The 26,237-nt window shown below is 39.4% G+C and overlaps 1 protein-coding gene across 3 annotated transcripts in view; it reads right to left on the bottom strand.

Moving 5' to 3' along the window:
* The window catches only part of SRGAP1 (SLIT-ROBO Rho GTPase activating protein 1), a 152,826-nt gene that overhangs the window by 52,838 nt on the left and 73,751 nt on the right, over positions 1–26,237 (bottom strand). For all 3 annotated transcript variants that reach the window (XM_062584096.1, XM_062584075.1, XM_062584085.1), the window contains exons 2-6: positions 25,486–25,681; positions 20,980–21,142; positions 12,599–12,661; positions 1,141–1,323; positions 644–772 (exon numbers count right to left, since the gene is read on the bottom strand). In XM_062584096.1, coding sequence (XP_062440080.1) covers positions 644–772; positions 1,141–1,323; positions 12,599–12,661; positions 20,980–21,142; positions 25,486–25,681 — 734 coding nt within the window. The remainder of the gene's footprint in view (positions 1–643; positions 773–1,140; positions 1,324–12,598; positions 12,662–20,979; positions 21,143–25,485; positions 25,682–26,237) is intronic.

Genomic DNA, 26,237 nt, shown 5'->3' with positions numbered 1-26,237 from the left:
AAAAACATCAGTAATAGAGACTCTGCGGACAAAATACTGGTGTAGGTCAACATCAGTGTATCACCTTATTCTCCTATGACATTCTCATAGTAAAATCTTACTGAAAATTAGTAACAAGTCCTGCTGACAATATAGAATACTCCATTGATTCTGTCTATTTTGCAAACTATATGCAACAGGAATAAAAGGCAGCGTATGTTTGACTGAATGACTAGATGAATGAAACCGAATGATTTTGAAGACACACAGAAAATGCGTTATATTAAGTTAAATACTATACTTATATACCCGCTAAAGAAGTTTATTTTGTAAAAATATTTTTTTACTGCAGAAGTCCTTTTATAGTATACAATGGAAGTGATGACTTTTTGTGTTATTCCTGTCATATTTTCTCTTGCCACCTGGGGAAGAAAGATAATGCTCTAACTTTAAAGGAATACACTCAGCATCTTATTGACACCGTGTTTTGTGAAATATAAAGCTGAAAGGAAAACTTCCTGATTTTAATATAGAATGTTATAGATGATGAGTATACCCTAAGCAACTAATATCACTAATACATTCCCTTTGAAAACGAAAAGCAAAATAAAGTATGTATTATTCCTGAACAGAACAAACATAAAAACAAATGTGTGATACTTACGTCAATTAAGTCTGAAAGGTCATGAATATAATACTTGAAAACAGAAGCATTAGTTGCTTCAAGGGTGAGCAGGTATTCATTACGGGCCTTAATAGATTTCAGCTTGTTTTCAGAATATTTTGCTTGGCGCTAGGAAAGAGATCGTATATTAATGAATTTGAACGACTTCATTTTAGATACATAACAAAAACAGTAACAATTCAAGCGCATATTCCTATTAACAAGAAAGACCCTTTACTGACAGCCTTTCATAAATACAACAAACATAACACAAAGAAATAACTTAGTACTTTATTTCAAATCATATAATAAGAATTCTACTGGGAAGCAAGTATTCCCTTCTCTGAACTGCAATTAAATCAAGTTATCTGTAATGCATGATAGTTTATTATGCATTTTTATTTCCCAGTTGGACTCCTCTATCTAATATCCTGCTCAAGAATTTCAGAAATGTGTTGAATTTACTTCAAATGAAGCAAAATAAAAAGACTATTTACTTTTTCCTTCATTTTTTCAATCTTCTTTACAGAGCTCCGTCTCTGGTGCCTTTCTTCTAGTCGAATATGAAAGACAGGGTCTCCTGACCTCCCAATCTGTTTTTCTTCTTGCTTCTCTGCCTCTTTCAGCTTGCTTTCTGCACTGATGCTCTCTGCATGATACATGTGGTAAGTTTTCATGACCTGCAAAAGACAGAGTCAAAAGAGAGTTAAGGGAAAATGAAAATACAAGGGTAGCTACAGAAAAAGGTCTTTGACTAAAATACTCTTTCATAAATGTGGCTCTTGGATAAGTTTATTTGCCAACACAGACTGAGGATTTCTAGTTGCATTTTTCTTTTCTAGTTTCTTTAATTGTATCCCAATAGTTAACTGCAAGCCTATAGACCTTATTTATATGACTGACTTTGTATGACTGCCTTTAGATGATGGCAGAATTGGCTAGTCTGTTTACAAAAACAAGTATTTACATACATAAAACTGCACGTTCAGAGTGCTTTACCAACCACTATGAATAAAGAGAAAGATGATGGAGAACTAGAAATAATGTAAGCATATGAGACAGTCTCCCATTCTGCCTCATTTCTTCTCAGAAGGTCCTTATACTGCAGAAACATTTTGGTGGGTTACTTAGCAGCAAGCTAGCAATTGTTACAGTTGAAAGCAGGAAATATCTTTGGGGATTTTTTTTTCCATTGATCCAATAGGAAAGTAAAAATTCTTGTCATTAAACTTTCGGATTTTTGTCTTCACATGAAAACTTGAAATATGAGCAGTAGCATTAAATCTAGGCAGTGCCTTATCTTTCTGACTTCTCCAGTATTAAGTTAACAGCTTGGGTGTGGACACTGAAGGCTTGAAAACAACAGGACCCCGCTGGCATGGAGGGAAGGGGAAGGAAGCAGAGACAACAGGAAGCTTTAGCCTGGTAACACATCCCCAGTCAGCTGGATGGCTGTCAAAGCCTGGGAAGAAGCGGCTTTCCACTGCGTAGCGAGCAGATCAGGCATGGTGAAGAACTAGCCAGCTCTGCAGACCAGAGCAGGAGGAGGAACAGTCTGATAAATAAACTGCAAAGATGCTTCCCCCTTCGCACACAAACCCCAAATTAATACCATTATCTCCCCCTGCACACGCTGCCCCTGCAGCCAGGAGAGCTCGGGCTGCCAGGCTGCAGCGACGTGCTTGCGCAGACCACAGAGAGAGGAAGGCTGGTTCAGCCCCGTCTCCCTCTCCTGGCAGAGCACAGTGAGCTTCAGCCCCAACCCTCAGCACACGCAGACGCAGCTGCAAACCGCCCCATCTCTGCTAGAAGGGCTGCACCAGCAGCACGGACACAATCTTCCCACCTTCCCCAACAACATTTTTTTTCCCCTTTTTAGATCCAAGCAAGGAACAAAGCAGAGAGGACTCTTCAAGCGGCTGGCCGGCCTCCTCTCCTCGTCATCTGATGCCAAAGGGCTCTTCCCAGCAGATGCTCTTGAAGGGCCTGGGTCACATGAATAACACGCATCTCCAAGGGCCATGGCCACGAAGGAAATCCATGGGCCCCTCTTCTGAAGCAGAGCTGTGGACCACCAGCTCGGGAGACACACCAGTTTGGGGAGATGTCCTGAAATATCCCCTAGGGAACATCCATGGACTGATGCCAATGAGGAGACATTAGAGCTGGATGGAGTAAATTAGCCTTCCTGGTGACAGCTGAGACATGGCCTAGCAGGGACCCACACAAACCAGCTATGTGCCATGGTGGATGATGGCTGACCAGATGTGCACGCAAAGTGCTGTGCAACAGAAAGGAAGAAGCTTTTAGAGAGCTGCAATTTTGCATAACATATCTGTGTATGTTATTATGTAACACAGACACTCTTGATATTAAAAATAAAACAGGCAACTCTTCACTGACTTCCCAAGGTAAGGTAAAAAAGTTAAGGGTGCCACACCAGAGAGAGTGGCCTTATTTTTATTTTTGCAAACATTTTTATAGCTCTCTGCTGAAATACCACACTGCGTGGAACAGGGATGAGTGCTGCTGTTCTTGTGATTATTTTATAGCACAGTACTCCAAGCAAATCCAAGCAAAATGAGGACTGTACTGCTCTGGCACTGCTTACGCCCACAAGAAACAGCCAGTGCCCCAAACAGCCTCAAAGACTCAACAGTTGAGGCAAAAATGTGGAGGTGAAACAAGCTGCGCAGGGAACAGAATATGGGTCTGCAGACGTGGGATCTATACTAGTTTTGGTTTAACCAAATTGCACGTTTAGCTTCCTATATCCTGCACTATTATCCAAAGCATTTTTTAAGTTGTACCCAGGGAATCCTACTTATATAGCCATGAGGAAATTATTACTTAGAAGAAATGCACTTTTTAAAGAAATAATTTACAAACTAAACCTGAAAAAGCACCAAAAGTGATATGGCTGTATTAAAGATGATGGGAAAGGGAAATCAAAACCAGGAGTTGTGCCCTTCTCTTTTGGCCTTCTTACTAATTTCTTTAAGCGCTTTTCTGCAGAAGTCTGCAGTTGTTTGGCGGCTGTTTTGCTCACCTCTCATTTCTCTTGCTCCTCCGCCCCCCCTCCCCCCTTTTTTGGTCCAAATTCAGCTCCACCGCAAGAACTGAGACTTTTTAGGTGGTGGGACATGACTAACCCATCTGTCTTCCCAGCTCGGAACTTACACTGTTTTTCTGCCTGCAGAGTTTTTCTGCATATAGGCAGTATCATGGGAATTCTCTAACACACCTCAGAGCATCTAACAGAAGTGATGAAGCCATGATTTGCTTTATGTGACAAAGGCAGTAACCACAGAAGTTTTTGAAGTATTTTTTTGTGAGTGTGTATCCGTACTAGGTGATACTTGGTGGGAATAGTCCATGTTGTAACTTTTGTATCTACTACCTGATACTTGGTGAGAATGGACCCTGTTGTAACCTTTTGGTGTCTAGAACAATATCGCTGTGTTAAGTGGGATACAAATAAGTAACAAACAAAGTCTTGGAAATCTGTGAGAAAGAACAGCGGTTAGTCACATATGGATTCTGTGGCTTCCAGCCACAGAGTAACGGTGAGAAGCAGTCAACATGAAGGTCAGAAGTTGAAGAACAATGAAATAGCACCCCCGAAGTCAATGTGGCCCCCAAAATAAGTCTGCACACGTGCGCAGTATCATAGCCAGTTATGCAGCCAGGACGGAATTGGGCTAGACTCTCTGCACTTGTTGGCCCCATGTGCCGGGACTCCCACCTACCGCAAGTAATCATAAATACCGGAATTTTTCCAAAGGAGAGTGAGACTGCTACACAACAGAGGACCACGTTGCCTCCTCGGGGATGCCTGAGAAGATTGTGCCTGCTGACTCTCTCTCTCTCATCATGCAGACGATCAGGACAAGCATTGGAGTGGTCCTTCTTGAGATCACCATCGGGTTGGTCTGTTTGTAAGTATTTACTAATACACTGCTTGTTACTGAAGAGTGTTTGTGTGTGTGTGTGCGTGAGAGAGAGAGAGTTTGTGCTGGCTTGCCAACCCAGATGTTTGGCCCCTGGGGATCTAACTGCATCAGAGTGCTAGGCATAAACGTCTTTCTGCAGTGGGTGTGACATTTCAGCCTGCCTCACCCTTGAGTAAAGGAGCACAAGCACATCACTACCATCTCTATCAACACTACCAACCTCACATCACCAAAGAGTGCTTCTTCTTCCTTCTGCCTGTTTACAGTGCACACTATCAAATTCAGTGTCTCAGTACCCACTGACTCTCACAAACTCAAGTTTCGCGAGAGAGCAACATAGTAAGGTTCCCTATGAAGAACTGAGAAGTCCACTTGAAATTCATGTTCCCACAATAAACTCATGTTCCCACAATAAACTCCACATAAGTTCTTGCTACAAATGAGTCTTAAAATATTTTAAAAATTGTAAAAGAAGCCCTTCTTCTGGCTGTGTACTCAGGGCTGGACAATAGGCAGCTTGTCCTGCCTTGGCCTCACTGGTTTAGAAATTAATACTGTCTATACACAGAGCAGTCATCAGTCTATGCATCTGATTCCTGTCCAGTTTGTTATGTTGATAGCTCTTCTCATCTCACGCACTAATGACATCATTATTTTGCAAGCCTTTGGGCTTCACAGCTCTGCTCTTTTTCATAGTTTATCAATGTTTTTTAAGAGCTGATACAGCAGCAGCTAAACTTCACTCGAGAAGGCAGCAGACATATCCAGAAAATAAATGGGAACAATTGAGGGAGTTAGCTTCCAAGTGTTTCTGTGCATGTTTTACCAATAAATTAGCCTAGAATTTGCATTCTAAGTTGCATATATGACTCTTTTCCTTAATGTTATGCCACCTTTTGTCCCAGGGGTTCTTAGAAGACTGTTAAATACTGCAAAAGACAGTGACAGGCCTTGCCTAATTCTCGTAAATAGACTTGAATGAATCATTCTGAGATTCACAGATCTCAGGTCTGTGAATATGTAATAGATTCACAGAACTATTATTCAAACTACAAATAATTGGATGAAATAAGCAATACCCCTTCTCAAATTTCTGCCAAATTGCTGAATTGATAGACTATTCTGTGAAAGTATCCATCACTGAGCTGGCTTTAATTAGTCCCCAAAGTGGTTATTGATCAACCATCAAGTATTCACTGAAAAGAGAGAGCAAGGTCGTAACTTTGCAGATGGTGAACTGTCAACATGACAAATATGCTGCACTTGTCTGTGGAGAACAGGCATCGTTAAATGTGTACTAGTCCTTTCCTAAAATTAAACAATGAGTTTATCTCCTACTAATTTAGCAAGTTTATTACTGCAGCTCCAATGATGTAGAATATAGATTTCTGTCAAGACAACTAAATGAGACAACAAGCAATTGAAAAAGATTATGATACCCCAATTACATACCCTCCCACTTGCAGGTGATGGACTGTGCATCTAGGACTGTGCATACAAACTGCCCACATTGTGTGCAGAAAACTCAGCATCATTCATAACAGCTCAACAAGTAAGCTAAGGGCAGACTACAGCACACACACATCATGGGGAAGGGCACACTAAAGACAGCCCTTAGATAGTTATTTTATTTAAACCCACAATAGTTAACTGGGCAATTCCATTAACCAGACAGCAATTAGTGCTGCCCTTTTGTGGAGGAAAAGAGAAGGAGCATTCCTGAAACATGGCTCTGCTTTTCCTTTTCAGAGCTATAACACAAACTTCTGTTTTAGAGAACTTCTTAATCCAAAGCACTAAAATTGACTACTACAAAGTTAAAATATATTGGAATTATCCTGTGCTGGCCACAGGAGCAAGCTTTATTTTTATAATAAAATTAAATAATTAATAGATTCTTCACAGTGTTTCTCAGGAAGTAGACATTTAATGGAACAGTAGTTCATCTCTGCTGCAATTACTGTGTTTGAATTTTTGCAGAATTGTCTCAGAACTGTAAGTAGTGAGTTTTCACCAGAAAATACAGTTGCATGGGGTTCAATAGATCAGGCTATTTGGTGCTTTTCCCAAGAAATAAGTAAAAACTTACGCCAATTTCACTACCTCACTGGCTTCTAGCAGTTGAGTAGGCTCAGCATTATATATTTTCATAAGTCTCTTCACATCCAAACCAGCCTCTGATGTGGTTCCAGGAATTGTCACTGATATATTATTACCAATACAGAATTTCTGATCTCATCATCTCTCAGACCTCTGGTGTGCTGCAGTAAATTAGGCTAAACTTTTCTAGTATTCAGACTCTGTGTTACTTCAGCAAAGAAAGAAGAAAATTTGGCAGCAAGTTCTTTGAAAAATTAAACTGCCAAGATTTTTAATGAATAAGATAAGGCAATGGAAAATGCAAGTGGCACAGCTGCCCTGGTCTTATTTAATATTAAATTGTTTGCTTTGGACTGTTCCTACTTTTTCATTTTTCAGTAAGCCTTAGATTTATATTGCTTGTGAAAAGTGTGATACCACGCACTGTAGTTTGGAAAGCCAAAGGGGAAACATGAAAACGTATTTTTATGATGCTTGAAAAATTCCTGCTCCTTGACATACACAGTGGCTTTTTTCATGGTCAACTTCTGCAAAACGGAGCACAAAAAAGAAAAAGCTCCAAATCCTTAATAGGTTAACAGGTCTGTCACTTATACCAGTCTTCAGTTGCCTTAGATTGGCTTTGATAGTCAAATTGCAGGTATCTGCAGTCCTGCATGATAGGTGAAATAGCAGAATCTTCTGAAGAGGCAACCAGCAGTTATTCCTTTAACTTGAAGGCTCAGGGATTATTATAAGGCTGCCTTGAACTCCTCTCCCCAAAGTAGGGGCTAGAGACTTTGGATGAGATGCACAGAGGTAGGTACTTTTCAGGTATTTAAGTGTCACTAAATATTGCAGCTGATTCACATTAGTGTTCTTAACCTACTGAACCCTTCACAGTCCTTTCTCACTCCTGAGCAGCCCAGTGGGCTGGAGCTCTCCCAGGTTAGGCAGCTAGAGAAGTCTACTCAGAACAGACTGCATTTGTGATCAGCCAGTTCTTGTTCCACTATCACCTCTAGAAGTGGCTAGTCTATTTTTATTTCATTGTGATTTAAAATTTAAAGCTTAAAACCACCTTATGATCAGTCTGGGAATAAGAGGGAATTTGCAAGGCTGAGCAAAAAGAGGTCATCTCAGGTCTTTGCAAGAAAAAAAAGTTTTATATCAAAAAACACTCTGATTTCTCTGCCTAAAAGGCATTTTTTTGGGAAATATCCATCTATTTGATTCTTCCAAATTAGAAATTAGAAACACTTCAAGATGCTCCATTGATATCTATCTCATCTAATATGAAGGGGGATTCCTAAATCTCCCAACTCACAAAAAATACCCACCCAAACCTCCAGCCATTTTTGCTTTGAATATTTTTCTATTATTATTACTTTTTTTGGAGGGGAGGGATTGCCAGGAAATAACCTCCCTTCTGTGACCCCACACAAATAATCCGGCTTCCCTTCCCCCTATCCCTGCTCACTCCAAATATAAGCCTAGCTCTAGTTCCAACAGTTCATATCCTTATGTAAAACATCGGACTAATTACTAGCCTACATCGACTGAAAGAGTAATGGGTAGAGGAGTAAGAGATGAATGCAGCAGCTGGGATGCTGTAAACCTGAAAGTACTGATTGGCTGGTACAGCCAGGGAGAAGCCATGCATAATTAAAATCCTTGCCACTTAAAATTTACTGAACTTGCAAAGATACAGACTGAAGCTTAGCTATTTAACTATTTTTAGCATGATGTTTTGAATCATAATGTAAGAACCAGTACATAAAATACCGAGAACTGAAAATATAGAATCTAAAGTAGCAATTTCACTGATCATCTAACATGTAGAAAATGTAAGAATATTTAATATAATGTGTGAAAAACCTTCCTCTATAGAAAAAGGATGGAAAATGAAAAATGCAAGTTTCCCTTACAAAATTCTGAACAGATCATCCAGCAAAATAAGCCTTCCTCACTCTCAGGTTCTTAGAACATCTTCTGCAGCCTTGGTTCATCCGCTTCTATTTTTATTTTTACATCAATCCTGTATATGATGTATAATTTTAATTAGGATAGCACAAGCCAAAGTCAACACAAGCTAAGGTACTTCCCAAGGAATAAATGAAAACCTATGGCACAAATCTCCTATTTTCATGATAATTTCTAGTAAAGAAACAGGAAAAGGAAGGAATTACATGAACTATAAGTAAGTAGAAACATTTCTAAGTAGACTGCATTTTTGAAGAATAGTAGGAATTTAATACTCTGGAGTGTCTGACCTTTTCTTGGATATTTCATTGCAGTTCGGAGCTTTTCCACGCTGAACAAGCTGCCAAATTACTTTGTACTCATTCTCTCTCAAAAGACAAAGGTTCAAACTTTCATAAGCTTAAAAACACCCTTGAGCAGAAAGAAGTTTTTTAAATGCCTACCTCTATAATGCATTTTCAGTGAAAGGTGGTAAGTCTCTTCGATTCTTTAGTGCTTTCTTTTTCTTTCTTTCTTTCTTTTTTTTCCTAGAAGAGTTTCTTTGTTGCAAGATCTATGGCACTGTCTATTGACCTTCAAAACTAACGAACACGCCTCCCTTTAAACATGTTAAAAGGAATTTTCTAAGGGAGAAGTGCTAAACTAATTTTCAGTGATGAGTTTCAAAATCATGGCACCTTATATGACACAGAAGATAAGGACACATGATGCAGCATTATCACCAGAACAAACTCAGCAGGAGTCAGTAGGCAAGTAATATTTTAAGTCTTGTCAGATAACTACTTTATGGCAAGCGCTTACACATAGACTTAACTAGACATTGGAGCTAACAACATGATGTTCGGTTGAAAGACTGTGGAGCTGCATTACTACTGTGTGTGCCAGCACACATAGCATATGTAGGTCTAAGGGACTCACTTCTTACCTGACAGGTTCAAGGAGTAGCAAATAAAACATGCAATTTCTTTACATTGATTCCAAAAAGACAGTTTCTCATTATTTTTGCATGTAATGATTTCAGTCTCTCATTCTCTTCAATCTATGTGTAAACACAACTGTCTGTCTGTTTGCATTCTGGAAGGTCACCTTAATTTTATAGACCTTTCTTGAAAGCTAAGCAATGATGTCACAAGGAGTAAACAGATTATTAAACTCTTCTTCATCCACACACAGTTCATTAAAAACCCTGACAATTTTTCCCTCACTTAGAGGATTCAAATGTATTTAAACTCCAGTGAGGTTTACATCTTAACATTTATACTACATGATAGGTACAATTCCTTTAAAAAATACAGAATGGTGTAATAGAGACTTCTCAAAATGAGTATATCATTCACTGATTCAGAAACTTTCTTTTGGACACAAGGACTTACCTTACAATAGTAAGATTGAAATTAATTTTACTAGTTTTATTTTTTCCATAGCTCATGGGGCAAACTGAAAAAAAGACTTCTCCTTTTTGTAAATGATTAAAATTGAGAAATTAAAAATGTAGATACTAGTTTCAGCAAAGCCATTATGGTCTTATTCTATAAAGACCATATTCTATAAATGTTACAGAGAATTAAAAGCCTGTAGGCACAGGAGTTACCCATCTGTCTAGATATCTTTCTATCTCTATGTAAACAAGCATTTATATTACACAGATATGCTGATTATCATTTTAAAGACGCAACCAGTGGAACAGATGATTATTTGTACCATTCTGACACTTTATTAAGTGTGGCATGCATCTAGCTAAATGTGAATGTCTACAGCTGACCAAGTGCTTTGCAATCAATGAAGAGGTGGACAGCAGAGTTTATGGTGCATTTAGTTTCATCTGAAGCAGATGCTTCCATCTGGTCAGATGAAGAGTTCTGAGCTCCACATATTAGATCTCCAGGGATGATAACAAATGGCAAGCTAAGACATGTATACCTACACTGCAGATGCCTAAAAATGACATGAAATCTTACATCAGTAACTAAATTCAAATCGTGTACCCTGTACTTTATAAACTTCAAAGATCTTCTCATTTTACAAAAATCCTAGAAGTTTAAATGCTGGGATAGGGGTTAGTGTTTACTGGAAGCCATAACATGGAAGTTAACATCTCAGTTAACTTCTGGAGCTATCAGTGGGAAGAGGTAACACTAATGTGAAAAAAAAAAAAAAAACGGTGAAAATACTAAAGCCCAGTCCTGCAAATTTTTACTGGTGGTTCAGTAAAGTATTTCAGCACATGCTTTAACATTTTCCTATCCTGGGAGTACAGAAACTAATCCTGTGCCTTGCCAGGCACTGGAGTTATGTAACTATTTAATTGGAACAAGATTGTATCTTCAGAGCTTACTCATCATTGGAGCCCTGTTTGTGCAATGGCTTCTACAGGCTCAGACCCCCCGCAGCCGTGTGAATTGTCTGAGGCTGTCTCTGCTTTGCAGAAGCTGATCCCAGCTGATATCCCTGATATTTAACTGATTGCCAGCCTGAGCCAACAGGGTTTTGCAGCACCACGCTGTACAATATCAGCAGTTAGTTCAGAAAAAGGCCCCAAACACAAGTTCTGAAAAAAATATTTAGGTAGGTTTTGGGAATATTCATCCATAACCACACAGGGCAAGCAGACAGGTCTAAGCTTCTTTAGATCTCTAAAAGTTCAAATACTCTCCAACCCATTTACTGATGGTGAACGATTTTTCCTAGATCAAAAGAAAAACAGACAAGATGCGCAAAGATAATATTTGACAGAGCTCAGGCTAAGGAGCTAGTCTCTGATATTTGTCTGAACTTTCTCAAAAACCACAGAACTGTTTTTTGATATAAATACTGTGTGTTTTTTTCTGTTCTCCCAAATCCTGAAAAGAGGTTATGGAAGGGAGCAGTCTAGAGATTGTTGGGTAGGGTACTGGAAAGTGCAGATGTTAGAAATCTTCAGGACAGGAAAGACAATTTAAACAGCAATGTAATCAGCAATTTAATCAACAGACTTTTACAGGAAGTGAATGTCACCAGTCCCTCCTCATTCTATAGCTACATAAAAAAAAATCTTGCTTTGTACTTTCTCAGAATATGTTGTTTGAGCTTCTCTTCAAAAAGAGATTTTGGGGAATGGATTTTAGGTAGACAAGACTCATCCTTGTAGTAACAAGTTGTGTTAAGTTACAAAAAGGAAAAGAAGTTCAGATCTACTCTTTCTCTTAGAATTTCCAGTAAGCTACCAGCAGCTTGCCAGAATGCTCCAAGTGTTTTTTCTTGATCTCTTTGCACTGTTTGGAAGCCCTACACAATCCTCTGTCTTTCTTTTCTTCTCCTTTCCATATTTATTTATTCCAGTCAATGAGAGGGGAGTGCACATATTTAACATATAGACATTACAGTGTTTTTTTTTTACTGCATATAGTCCAATCAATATAGTCAAACCAAGCAGATGGCAGCATGGGTGAAAACAAGGCCCAAAGGGGATGAGCTTTGCTCTGGCAAGGAAACTTTTAGAATCACAGAATCATAGAATCAGTAAGGTTGGAAGGAACCTCTGGAGATCATCTAGTCCAACCTCCCTGCTCAGCAGGGTCACCTAGAGCATGTTAGACAGGGTTGCGTCCAGGCAGGCCTTGCATATCTCTAGAGAAGGAGACTCCACAACCTCTCTGGGCAACCTGCGCCAGTGCTCTGTCACTCTCACAGTGAAGAAATCCCCCCTCATGTTTTAATCAACTGGCTTAGCATATGCTGGGGGAAAAATAGGGTGGAAAGTTAACGAGCAATCCTGAAAGCATTAGCACTTATGTTTTGAACAAATGAGTAGTCTTTCTAAATAAAATAGTCTGGACTTGCATAAAAAGAGAAAAATTAGTATCTGCAGTGGTGGCAACTTGCTAGATAGAAGGATACTTAAAGCTTACAGGAAAGGTTTGGCATGAAATTTGTGTAAGAGAAGCTAAGTAACTGTACTTACTGTGTAAAGCTCGTTAAGAACTTTCATCAAGTCCTCATGAAGCTGAAACGCAATCTCTTTGCTCTGTAATTGAAAAGGAATGATTAGAAATAAACATGCAAAAATCACAACATAAAGTTGCTTCTGGATATTCATATTCATTGCTTATATTAGATAGTGAATGCAATGGAGCTCACAAAGACGCCATTCTGTCAGAATTACAGTGCATGAAAAATAAGGATTCAGGGATGCAGAAGTAGATAGATAACAGCTAAACCAAGGACTTTTATAGGAAACCCAGAAGTAATTTAAGAGTGTGATTCATATGAAGCATCATAAAATTAGGTGCCAACAGAAGGGCTGAAATTTAGGATTAATGTTATAAGCCTTTTTAATGGAAGGAATTCTTTACTGTTCTATAACTGCTGTGACACACGCATAAACTAAAGCACTTGGAATGCAATACTCTATAAGGATAACCTACCCAATTTCGTATCGAGAATAGTTTTTGTTTCTGAGCACATGCAACTATCTAAATATTTATGCAAGAAATAATTGTGGCTTCTCTTTGAAAAAGATAGCCAACTGCAAAACAATCCACAGAGCAGGCTGCTGCTGGAACAGCTCTGTTTAGCTTTTCTGCACTGTAGCTTTACTTTCATTCTGACCCAGAAAAAAGAAACGCTTGGCAGTGGTTATTAAAGAAAGCAAGTATGTCAAAATAGGAGTATTTAACTGGAGTCTCATTCAAACATATTCCTTTGTTAGTGGTCCATAGCAGTCCAATCAGATGAAAATTTATGGCAACTGTGCAAAGTGTTCAAGGCATTGGCACCACATTCTTTGGAAAATAACTACAGAACAGATCTATAGGACTTGGCAAACAGTCTGGAGATAATTCTTCTTTTCACTGTAACATCTAACCATGATGAACATGTCATTTTTTTTTGTTGAACAAATTGATAATTAGCCCAGCTCCTAAAAAACCCAACTTCATAATAGATAATGGCCTTAACTGTGAGAAGTACTTTGTATAGAAGCCGAAGGAAAATCTTCTGGGGCAACCCATCTCCAAAGTCACTAACACATAGTTGGCCAGCACTAAAACACTTGTAGGAATAATGGTTTCTGAATGAAGATTTCCAGCGCAACACCCACATATGAGGAGGAATCACCCAATACTTCTCAACTACTACATCTTCCAGGAGGATGAAAAACACATACAGTAGGTGGAACAGATAACTTTGCATGAGATGTCCCTGTTCCTACTGTCCTACCTGAAACTCAGAGCAGCATTTTAAGGAATATGCTATATCATCTATCACTATTTACTTCAATCCTTACATGCAAGATGATTTTTAACTGAGAAGAAACTGGAAATGTAAGTTAAAAAAGTCAGTGAGATTCTTTTATTTCCAAGGGCATCAACTTCAGCAGCTAAGGCACAGTAAGACAGATGCTCTGAAGCTGAGTTGTATCTGTCTACTACAAAACTTTCTCCATCCTTTATACTTTAAAGTTAGGTATTTTTGAAGAGGTATGCTCCAATAGAAGTATCTAACAAACAAGGCTTATTACTTCAATTTCTTTGCAAATATCAGACTATCTTCATCTAATATTGCAAACAGATTGCAATTACAGACAGAAATTCATATGCATGAAAGTGTATAAAGTACTTGTAAAGAAGTAGGATGGGAAAGAGACCACCTGTTTTTTCCCGGGTAGCTTCTTTGATAGTGCTGAACATGAGCACTCTATTTTTTAAATTACTTTTGCAGAAAGAGAGACAAATTACACAAATAAGATGGTAAACATTACAACTGGAAGATGAAAACATGCATGCACGTGAAAAAAAAATGTGGAGATTAACTCCAAATGCAAGCAACATATTCCTTTCAAGCAGCAGTCATTACCATCTCAAAGTTGATAACAATTCAAGCCCTAAATACAGTAATTGTAAGTTTAAAGCAGCACGACTTAATCTGGCAGTGCAAAAACTTGTTTCAGGAGAGGAGATAGGAAGGTCCAGTCAAATTTTCTTTGTACCCTCTGCAAGCTCTGTTGTAAGCAAAGCCCACAGCAGTTCTTTGAAAGACTCATCTTCCTTTTCCACTCTTTATTTATGCCTTAATGCAGATAGATACTGGATGGGTTAAGGACTAGGGTGAAAATTACCCTTTTCTAGGACATTTCTCCTTTTTGCTCCTGTAGAGCTTTGTCCAGCACTGAAACAGTCCAGCTCTAGGGATTTAGTTTTGGCTACCACACATACATGCTCTTTTTCAGGCAACACATCGATCAACAGTAAATTTGAAGGTGAATAGAAGAGATAACAATAGAGGAAAGAGGGTGATGTTTTAATGAAAGGAAAATAGATTCTAAAATAGGAAATAAAAAGGGAGAGAGAGAGGTGACCAACAAAAAGAGTAAAAAGCAGGAAGACATAGCCTAGCAAATCCATATGATCTCATATGAGTAATCTCTCCACCGCTTTACAGGGGGACTCCAAACTGCAGAGAGAATCTTGCAAGGGTGTCTGTAGTGATGTATAATGTGTTCGTTTTTGTCTTCTTCTGATAAAAGATTTTGTAGCAATTCTCTGATAAAAATCAGGAAATTTGGTTAACCTTAGAGAATAATATAAAATGGATTTATTTTCAAGAACCAACACATTTTACATTAGCATTTAAGACCAAGAAACATTGACTCAAGTGGCAAGCAATACGGCTTTTAGTGTGCAATATATATCGTGTCTGAGCACTAGACAAGAAATGCACTTATTTTCAGTGGTTAATGGTTCTCTCCAGTTTCTCATTTATGCTACCTACTCCCTGCTGCGGCAGCAGTTCAACACATTTGAATGGTGTGCTTCGCTAGAAGCCTATCCTCAGGGTAGCCAAACAACAGTATGTAAGATGCAGCACACATTCTCCTGGAGCTAACTTAATAGCTCTAGTCAGGCCATTAAAACCTTAGAAACAATCACAGAGTTGCTTCTTTATTCACTGTATCCTACAGAAATTATTATTAACCTATTAACTAAAAGAACAAAGACCATAATAAAAATATATAGAGTACATGTAAACTCTTGCTAAAAATACAGTATTTCTTTCTAATCTGGTTCACAGCATTAAGAGACAGTTTGAAAAAAATGTTTTGGTAAAAGTTGCATATTTATTTCCCTAAATTAATGGTAGATCACATCTGTGCAACAGACACCAATACCTAATAACAGCTTTTCAGTAGGTACTCCACTTTCAACACATCAGCAGTCCAACTGATGTTATCAAGATTTATATTTATGGATATAACATCTGAGAAACTTTAAATTTTATTCCGTATCAACAGCCTTTCCCTAAAGTTTGTAGGAATTTTTCCATCTATTTTACTTAGAGCATAATAGGGCACCCAAACCTAACTGAATTGTTTTTTTACTGAATTTTTAAGAGTCAGTTAAGTTCTTTCTGGAACTCTTCAATGTCTGCATTTAGCACATACAATGCTACTATCAGTTACATCATTTAGGGAAAATAATCTGTGACTATTTCTTTTAAATGAGTCTGCTGTTGGTCCCTGGGGGAAGTTGTATTTAAGTCCTTTATAAAAGAAGCTTTCATGAGCTGCAGTGACACTGACAATCCACAGTAAAGTTTTGTACCAGATTTTCCAGTTTATACCAACAGTTTGTTATCTTCTTAAAGCTAATGGTTTAAGAAAATGATGCAAAAAATCCCTATACATTCCACTATCTTTAGAACTTTAAAACAGATTTGGCAGGTAGTCATATTCACTGTTAATAGCCAGATTATGAAACTAAAATATTTATTGGGCTTGGCTTCTCCAGCATCTTTTACTGTAAACACTGGAAGATACGTTCATCTTGGCTCATTATGGTTTCTGTCCAAAGAAAATACATTTTTATAAATTATAAATATACAAATCTGCCTAAGGTTTTTGTGGGTATGTGTTTATGTAGTTGATTATTAATGCTGGGGTAACCAGAATCACTGTATGAAATGTTCTGCATAATACTTTTCCCTTCTGCTTGACATTTTTCCTTATTGCTTTATTCTTTAATTGTCCCCAAGAGGCCATCTACTCCATCTGCCTGAAGAGACATGCAAGAATGCAAGGTTTGAACTCTGCTACTTTATGTTTGCAATTTTATGTGTAGCATGAAGGCCAGAATAGCAATCTGTACTGCTTTTATATGGCAGTAACTGAAAAGAAGAGAAACTCAAGTGCCAGTCTGAAAGTATGAGACCTGACATAATATGATTGGACAAATGCCACAAAATCCCTGAACTAGATCCTGTCTTTGTCCTGCATTTAGTATATTTAAAGAGTAGCTGGTTCCTGACCCCTGGAAAAAGAATGACAGAGCTCCCAGGTCTACAAAAATAATGAATATCCAAATGTTAAGTGGACTGGCCTAGACAGGAAAACCATATACCATCAAGTTCGTGAATACAGTATATCTTGACCCATCAGCACATTTACGTTACAGTGTGTAAGGGTCATTTCAACAAACTTTAATCCAAATGTTAAGACGGATGTACACACACACACACACACGAAAGGAAGAACCAGAATGAGAAAGGGTATCTCATGAGTCAGGAAGAGTGCACAGTGAGACAAGCACAAGGTACAAAGACCAAGGGGCACAGATGTCCCTCATTGCTAGGCTTCCGTCTAGTCCATTGCTGGATACTATACACATCTTTTCAGAAGGGCTGGAGAGAGGGGTTGCTACAGATTCATGACTTTATGCTTTGTCACACAAAGGAGCTGTGAACAGGAGAGGGAACAAAGCAATACCCTACTGCTGAGCACAGCTAGCAAATAAGGAAACTAATCTTTTCATTATCACAATTCAAGCTGGAACTGGACTTGAAAATCCAGCACAGAAAGAGTATCTCTCTGGAAAATGTTGGCCTCAACTCACAGAAGGTTTCATCTGAGGGCCTCTCAGGAAGAGAGAGAAGAAAAGAGAGGGTGTAAAAAGAGCCAAGAAGCTCAGAGTGATGTTGTTATTATTTGCCTGCATCTCTCTTGCCTGTGAACAATGGGGTGACTCACTCTCTGACACTTTCCCTTTCCTCAACAGGCAGCCAGGGAGTTCAGAACAGAACTGTGAAGATTCAACACAGACAGCAAACAAAGATTTGCTGTAGTTGTCCTTGGACTTGGAAGGGGACATGAAGCATCTTTGAAGATGCAGAAGCCGCTGCTGCCAGACCCAGGATGAGCTAAAACAATGGGTTAATAGAGATGCATAAATAACATTGTTAGGTTAATAAACTGACAGATATGTAATTAATCTCATTACTGAATATGGAAAAGTTTGATTAGACAGTATTTGGAGAGTACTTAGAAAGATATTAAGTGATCCTATATGAATTGCTGTGTCAGATAGAGTACAGATATGTTGGATGGATGGATGGATGTTGTGTTCTTGACCATAGACTACGGTAAGGCATCAAGGTTGCACTTATCAATATTTACTTTTGAAATCTTGATATTACTACTGTTCTTATTATTGATAGTTATCACTTAAAAGAGAGAGTACATATTCCATAAAACAGTATGACCAGCATGGTTGCAAAGAACAATACTATTTCAACATCAATATAGAAATATCTACAGGATATGATTTGTCTTCTTTAATGTGAAACCTCTGAACAGTGAACAAATCCCATATACTTTCGTAATGATGAAACCCACTGAGATGGATTAAATTTTCTCTAACATGTTATTCCAAATCCAATCTTTTAAAAACCTAACCTAGGGAAAGTGGCTGAAACTAGTTAAACACTCTATTGGATGTTTACAGTTCTCTAACAAAGTCTAGGCAATTTTCTTTAGTGGGAATACAGTTTTCATGGAGGAGAATGTGGATGTTACCTTTCTCACTTTAAGTGCACCTTCTCTGTAGACAGATTGTAGTATATAACACATGCACTTCTGCACCTGATCTCTTTCCATTCCCTGGTGGATGTCCATTAAGCAGTTCTGAGATGGCCTGTAATGTACTTTCTCATCTTGCTCATTCACATCTGACAGAAATGATGGTTGAAGCTGCCCATTTGGACTAAACATAGATGCAGGGGGCTTATGTCCTTCATTAATAAAGCAAGACAGCTTGCTAAGAGCTTCACCGCCCACACAGGTCTTAGTTTTCTCCCTGTCCAACTAGCTCATCTCACTCCAAACCACCATTTCCTTTTACCCAGAAGAGAAACTGGAGCTTCATCATCATTCAAGGTATGATCAGATCTGCATCCGGGAACTAACAGCAAGCAGTCTCCACTAGGACTCTGTAGCAAGCAGTACAGCAAGAATTGTGTGTGTGGGAGCTCAGTGGAAATACCTACATTACGAACACTAGTTGGTGACAGACTCAAGTCCTAAAAACAAGTGCTCAGAATAAATACTGGTAAATAACCACTGCCACATTCATGCCACATGCTTGTAAAGCTCATTTACACCACTTCAAGATGTTGTGCGTCTTCCAGCCACCTTTTCCCTCACGTTATTGGGCCTTGCTCAGAACCCTGCACATAGCCGTTGGCGAGCTAGCTCTCCCATGCTCTAAGCTAACAGCTGCTTGATGTGACATTATCACTCTGACTGTTTGCTAGCAAACTCTGATGAAAGTTAGGATATGGCAGTTTGGGATCTGGACTCCACTAATGTGAGCTTCAAGTTATGCGCAGCAGCACTCCTTCAATTTCCTTTCTCTTCATTCCCCCGTGGAAGGTCCAAGTTATGAATAAAAAAATGCTCTTCTTCAAGAAGCTATGCCAGAATGAGAAAATTTGAAATGCTACACGTTGCTGGACATCATATGGGGAAAAGAAACAATTTTGTCAGGAAGCTGTGAAACTGTGGTTCCTATTAAGTTGCTGACAAAATTATCCACATTTTCCCCTTCTAATAAGGAAGCTGCAGCAATCTCCATTAATTAATTATGAATGAATAAAGAGGACATACTTGTCCATGGAAAACTTTATCCAGATATCTTTATACAATGTGTTTGGAGACAAAGGAAGCAAAGCTAGGCTTGCAACATAACAATCTGAACTACGCTGCAAGAGGATAGGCTAGTCCAATAATGCATATGCAGTAAAGAAGAGACTTCTGAGATATGACATAATCGACTGAAAAACTAGTCAAATTCAATAATCAAAGATTTCTACTAGTCCGTAAGAGTCTGAGAACACAGCATATAGACTGTACTGAAGCATGTTCAAATTGCTTTTCCCATCATCTTTTCACCTTCTATAATAATTTTCCTTATTAGTAAGTTCAGCAGTTTGTGAACTACAGCTTTATCAGACATATATTACGTGAACAAATGATTACTGATTGAGGAACTATGAATTTAAATTCTATTACTGTTAAAGTTTTTCATGTGCAGCAATAGATTTGATTAATGGTTTTACTTCTTTTCTTCCAAGTACAGTCTCTGCACTCCCTAAATGACTCTTGTCCCCACCTCATTGCTATCTGTCTAGCACTGTGGTCAGGTGTATGTGAAAACAGTTCCTTATTCAGAGAGCATTGATCAGGTACCCTTGCAGGAAATGCCATCATTTAGTCAGAGACTTTACATTCTTTAACCTTTATATGTTTGGGACTCATTTCTGTAATAAATATGATGTTTGCCTATAAGCATTCCACTGTGACTGATGGTTTCCCATGTATATTCTATTTTTATTTCAGAACATAACAACTGTAAACATATTACACAGAGATCAAACCAAGGCTCCCTTAGTGTTCTTGCTTAGCCAAAGGGGCTCTCATACCTGTGCTATGAAACACATAAAAGATGTACACACAAGGACAAACATGTACAGAGACAATGCTTAAATGACCTAATAGAAGCAGCTATGGTACCAAAAATACATATTCACATCCAGTATGGTGAAAGAAAGGAAACACTTATAGGAGAATCAAAGCACATGGCTACCATCTTCATACCAACTCACTACAAGGTGTATTTTCACTTTGGCCTGAATCAGAGTTTCCTCATGACAGAGTTATAAGCAAATACTGTTTCTACAAATAATTTATTAATACAACATTACTATTTTTGGAGTCCTAGGTTAAAACTGTTTCTTTTCTGCTTGGGTAGACAAAAATCCTTTTAAGAGAATAGGATTTTTTCCTTGTCTCTTGGAAATTTGCCATTCAACTCTTAAGGTCACCACCATATTCAGCAGATTGCCAAGCATTTCAGCACTAAGGGTTTGCTCCATGAGAATAGTCATGAAGGATTTATAAGTTTGCTAGAACAGATTTTATGCTACGTATTCTGAAAATCTTCTACTTGTTAAGACAGTTTGGTCTCCCTCATGCACATTACAGGCCCCACTGGAGGTCTGCAGGGCAGGCAATACCTTCTTGAACATCCTGGTGGAGTCCTCACTTATCTGCATGAAGCGCATGATCACATTGTTCAGGTAGATATCACTCAATGTTGCGTGGTCTTTGCTTTCCCTTCTCACTTGGTTCAGGAGTAAGTACCAGCAATTCACTGGCGATAAGAGATTCTGATCTTTCCTAAGGAGGAGAGAAACATATATGTTACATATATAAATGAAAAAGTTACATAATTAATACAAACAGCCCCTGATATTTACACCCATAACTCGTCACGTAAAAGTAGGAGCCCAAAGCTTACATTTAAATTACCAAACTACTGAATTTTGTAAAAAAAGGCATTAGACAAATCTGTCAGAACAAATAGTGAAAGTCAAATGAATGGCCTGCTACTACACACCCTGGAAGTCAAGTCTTCTTGCCTTTACTCATGCAAACAGTCATAGCAAAATCAATACTCTTACTCCTGTTAACAGAGTATGCTAGATCTGGACTTCTGTTTGTGAACAGCCCATCTATCCATACTTGGGATATCTTAGGTTAGGCAAGCTTCAGATAATGATTTAAGACACATTTTACAAACCCCAGGAGGCACAACTATAAAAGAGAAAAGGGGTAAGAATTTAGAACATTACAACCCGGCTGACAATATTAAAAAAAATCCTGCCACAAAGCTTACAGTTGCTCACAGATGGACTACATATAAATATTCAAAATCTATAGTAACACTAATTATTTTTTTTTTGAAATCAGAAATAAATAAATGCCAGAATTGCAAACCCTTCATGATTGTAAAAATTGTAAGTGTGCTTGTTTATCATAAAGCTGTTTCAATATACTGCTTTTTATAACTGCAATAAAATTAAAAGGAAATGTCACAAACATATATATTTTGTGATCAGCATTCATAAATTCTAGGCTAGTGCTGCCAGACACAAATGGTTCAACTGCAGGACAAAGAAGAGGACTGGACTTTTTCTACAGTGGTCCAGTTCTGCATTTCCTTTGTAGACTTTCTGGGTTGTAGGCCATTCTAGATGTTTAATATTGCAGCACAGTGAAATCATAAACAACTTATCTTCTGCACAGAGCAAAATAAAAATACATACAGTTTAACAACTGCTTCACAGCAAAAACTTATTTATAAAATTTGCCTTATAATTTTATTGAAATTTTAAGTTCATGCTTTCCTTGGAACTATGTGATCTAGAAGCTTGCTGCTCTTTCCTGTTTTTTGTGCACATATTCTCATATAGTCGTAAGGATAGGATCATGCAAGCGGGAACAGATTAGCCAGAGGCAGCAACGAATTGAGGGAGAAACTCCTTCAGCCCTTGTAAACCGTTTTAATAATTAACTATTCTCACTGTTTAAAATTTGTCCTTTAATTCCTCATCTGATTGTTTAGCTTTAGCTTTCCCCCCACTATCAAAGCAACAATGAATGATTAACAGACAAAAGCCTTTTCTTATTCATTCAATGATATGTTGGTTTGCTGTGAATTCAGATGTGAGTTAATGAAACTTCCTCATTTTGTATGACAGGGCATATCTTAACAGAGTTACTCACATCAATGCCCTTCAGGGTCTAATCACTCAGGTTAGCCTCTGGGAGCATCCCTGAAGAGCCATGCCTGTATACTTGCTCCTTACTGTTTCTGCATGTCCAAAAACCAGTCCTACTGAATTATTTACCAGCTAGTGCCATTAAGAATGGGAGAAACTTTATCTGCTGTGGGGGGAATGACAGGAACAGCATGGGGGACCACAAGTTTAATTGACTTTTGCTATAACCTCTTCTCAAAATAATCAGGTAATTGCACAACAAAGCCAAAGGCAAGGGTCCAATCCTGACCCCTACGCACACATGCTAGCCTGGATTTAACACTCATTTAAAAACAAGTAAAGATTGTATGCATCAGGCAAAAAGACAAGCTTGACATCCACAAGTCCATGGGTCGTGATGGGATGCACCCACGGGTACTGAGGGAGCTGGCGGATGTTGTTGCCAGCCCGCTCTCCGTCATCTTTGAAAGGTCCTGGAGAACTGGAGAGGTGCCTGAGGACTGGAAGAAAGCCAATGTCACCCCAGTCTTCAGAAAGGGCTAGAGGGAGGACCCAGGGAACTATAGGCTGGTCAGCCTCACCTCCATCCCTGGAAAGGTGATAGAACAGCTCATTCTGGATGTCATCTCCAGACATATGGAGGAAAAGAAGGTGATGAGGAGTAGTCAGCATGGATTCACCAAGGGGAAATCCTGCTTAACCAACCTGATAGCCTTCCATGATGGAATGACTGGCTGGGTAGATGAGGGGAGAGTAGTGGACGTTGTGTACCTTGACTTCAGCAAGGCTTTTAACACTGTCTCCCATGGCATCCTCCTAGAGAAGCTCAGCAAGTGTGGGTTAGACGAGTGGTCAGTGAGGTGGATTGAGAACTGGCTGAAAGGCAGAGCCCAGAGGGTTGTCATCAATTGCGTGGAGTCTAGTTGGAGGCCTGTGGCTAGTGGTATCCCCCAGGGTTCAATACTGGGTCCCATCCTGTTCAACTTCTTCATCAGTGACCTGGGTGAGGGGACAGAGTGCCCCCTCAGCAAGTTTGTGGATGATACCAGACTGGGAGGAGTGGCTGATACACCTGAGGGCTGTGCTGCCCTTCAGAGAGACCTGGACAGGCTGGAGAGCTGGGCGGAGAGGAACCTCCTGAGGTTCAACAAGGGCAAGTGCAGAGTCCTGCACCTAGGGAGAAATAACTCGAGGCACCAGTCCAAGGTGGGGGCTGACCTTGTGGAGAGCAGCTCTGCAGAGAAGGACCTGGGAGGGCTGGTGGATGACAAGTTGACCATGAGCCAGCAATGCGCCCTTGTGGCCAAGAAAGCCAATGGTATCCTGGGGTGCACTAGGAAGAGTGTTGCCAGCAGGTGGAGGGAGGTGATCCTGCCCCTCCACTCAGCCCTGGGGAGACCTCTTCTCAAGTACTGTGTCCATTTCTGGGCTCCCCAGTACAAGAAAGACATGGAGCTACTGGAGAGAGTCCAGCACAGGGCTATGAAGATGATCAAAGGGCTGGAGCATCTGCCCTATGAGGAACGGCTGAGAGAGCAGGGCCTGGTTATCCTGGAGAAGAGAAGACTGAGGGGGGATCTTATCAATGTGTACAAGTACCTGAAGAGAGGGTGTCAAGGGGATGGGGACAAACTCTTTTCAGTTGTCGTGTGACAGGACAAGAGGCAATGGGCAGAAGTTGAAGCACAGGAAGTTCCACCTGACCATGAGGGGGAATTTCCTCCCTGTGAGAGTGACGGAGCACTGGCACAGGTTGCCCAGAGAGGCTGTGGAATCTCCTTCTCTGGAGATCTTCAAGGCCCACCTGGATGCAACTCTGTCTAACATGCTCTAGGTGACCCCGCTTAGCAGAGGGGTTAGACAAGATGATCTCCAGAGGTCCCTTCCAACCTTACTGATTCTATGATTCTATGATTCTTACTGAACTTCAACAAAAGCCTGGGCTCTCTGTGAGGTGGAGACATACCCGCATATTGCATATTTGAAAGAATCACTGAGTCACTTAACTAAATTTTAAGAAACATATATTACACTTTCTGGAACTGTATAAGCTGCATTCAGATTAACCTTTTTTTTTACCAAATGTGTTTGGTGAAGACTTCTGTCCTGAAACAGAAGATCTGTCTGTATATTTAGAACATAACACTAAATAGACAGTGGAAAAAAGATACTTATTTTTCAGTTTTACACACACAAAGTTATTGCTTAATACACAATCTAATTGTTTTATACATACATCTAAACATAACAGGAAAATAACCAGACAAGACTATGTCAGCAATTAATGTATTTGAAACATTTTATAAAATGTACTATTCACCCTTTTTGACAGCTACTGACCACCTCTGCTTTGCACAGAAGTTACTATACCATGAAAGGGATGCATTAAATTGTTAGTAAGCATAAAATCTACATGTTCTTTATTTCTAAGAACAAGAGTGATCAAGAAGCAGCAAAAGCTCACATGCAGTAACAAATCAAAATATTTTTTCCATCTCAACACCTTTTTTACCAGTATTGCTGGCCTTTTTTGCAGAGCGAGTGGCCTTTATTTAGACCCTTTCAAATTCTGCCAACTGCAACAGACCACACACAGCTTTCCAGCCCATCTGGGCCTCTGCATCTCTCCTAGATGCTGACTGTATTTTGGGGTGGTTTAAATTCTATTTGATATGTGAGAGATAATACTTGTTTAGCCTATGTTTTAAGAAACTGAATCCATCTGTCAGAAGTTTCCATGAATAATTGCAGAGGTCCAAATCAACAAAACAGTATTTAGGCACCTAGGTACCTTCAACTGCAATGAAAACTCCCACACTGTTAAGTAGAGGTTAAACATGCCTTTGAACTTGCGCCCTACTTAACAGTACTCAAAAACAGAAGAAGCAAAGTGCCAGGCAGCAGTCCAATTGCACAGCAATGGCTAATGTGGGTGAGCCGGAGGGCAATGTCTCTTACTTGTACTGTTGATGGTCCTTTGTACTTCTTGTTTTTGCCATGAATCTCTCTGCCAGTTTTTCCAGGTTACGGGAATACTCCATCTCTATTTCCGACTTCTTGCGGAAGAAATCCTGCAGATCCTGAAGAAGTTGCACTCTCATTTCAGTCTGCTGCTCCAGGCATTTCTGCTGCTCGATGAGTTGAGCTCGGATCTCTAAAAGGAACAAATGCAACTCAAGTCAGTGAAACTAAATAAGGACTGCGTGTAATCAGTTAAAATTACAAATGCTTTAGAGCACTTCAGCCTCTGCAGCTGCACTAACTAAATCTGATTTCGGGTCCGGTGGTGGGAGGCAGCAGCGATTGCTCATGGGTCTGTCATGACCTGCTTCCACATCAGGCCAGAACATCCTTGCCCTGCTGCCTGCTTGTCCCTCACAAGCCACCACAGTGAGAGCACAGGACTCTGTGGGGCTCATATGAAAAGAAGGCCTGCTTCCCACTTCTTCCCCCATCCTCTTCCTTGCCTGCGCCATTAATATAACATCTGGCTCAAAAATTTCTACTTGCATGAGGTCGTGTTCAACTGTTTGAGCAGCAGCTCACTCTCCTACCCTGAAAAACAGCAGGCCAAATAAGCACTCTTGGGGTCAGGGTGTCTAAGGACTGCCAGGTGCATCACACTGGTTGACCATCATGTACACCATATAAATAGTTTTGCAATAAACTCTGGAGGCATCATCAACTATCACTGCGCATAGATGAAATTC

Source organism: Rhea pennata, chromosome 1 (assembly GCF_028389875.1).
Source record: "Rhea pennata isolate bPtePen1 chromosome 1, bPtePen1.pri, whole genome shotgun sequence".
Taxonomy (NCBI): Eukaryota; Metazoa; Chordata; class Aves; order Rheiformes; family Rheidae; genus Rhea; species Rhea pennata.
The sequence above is the reverse complement of the archived record's forward strand: the minus strand, read 5'-3'. Positions and strand labels throughout refer to the sequence as shown.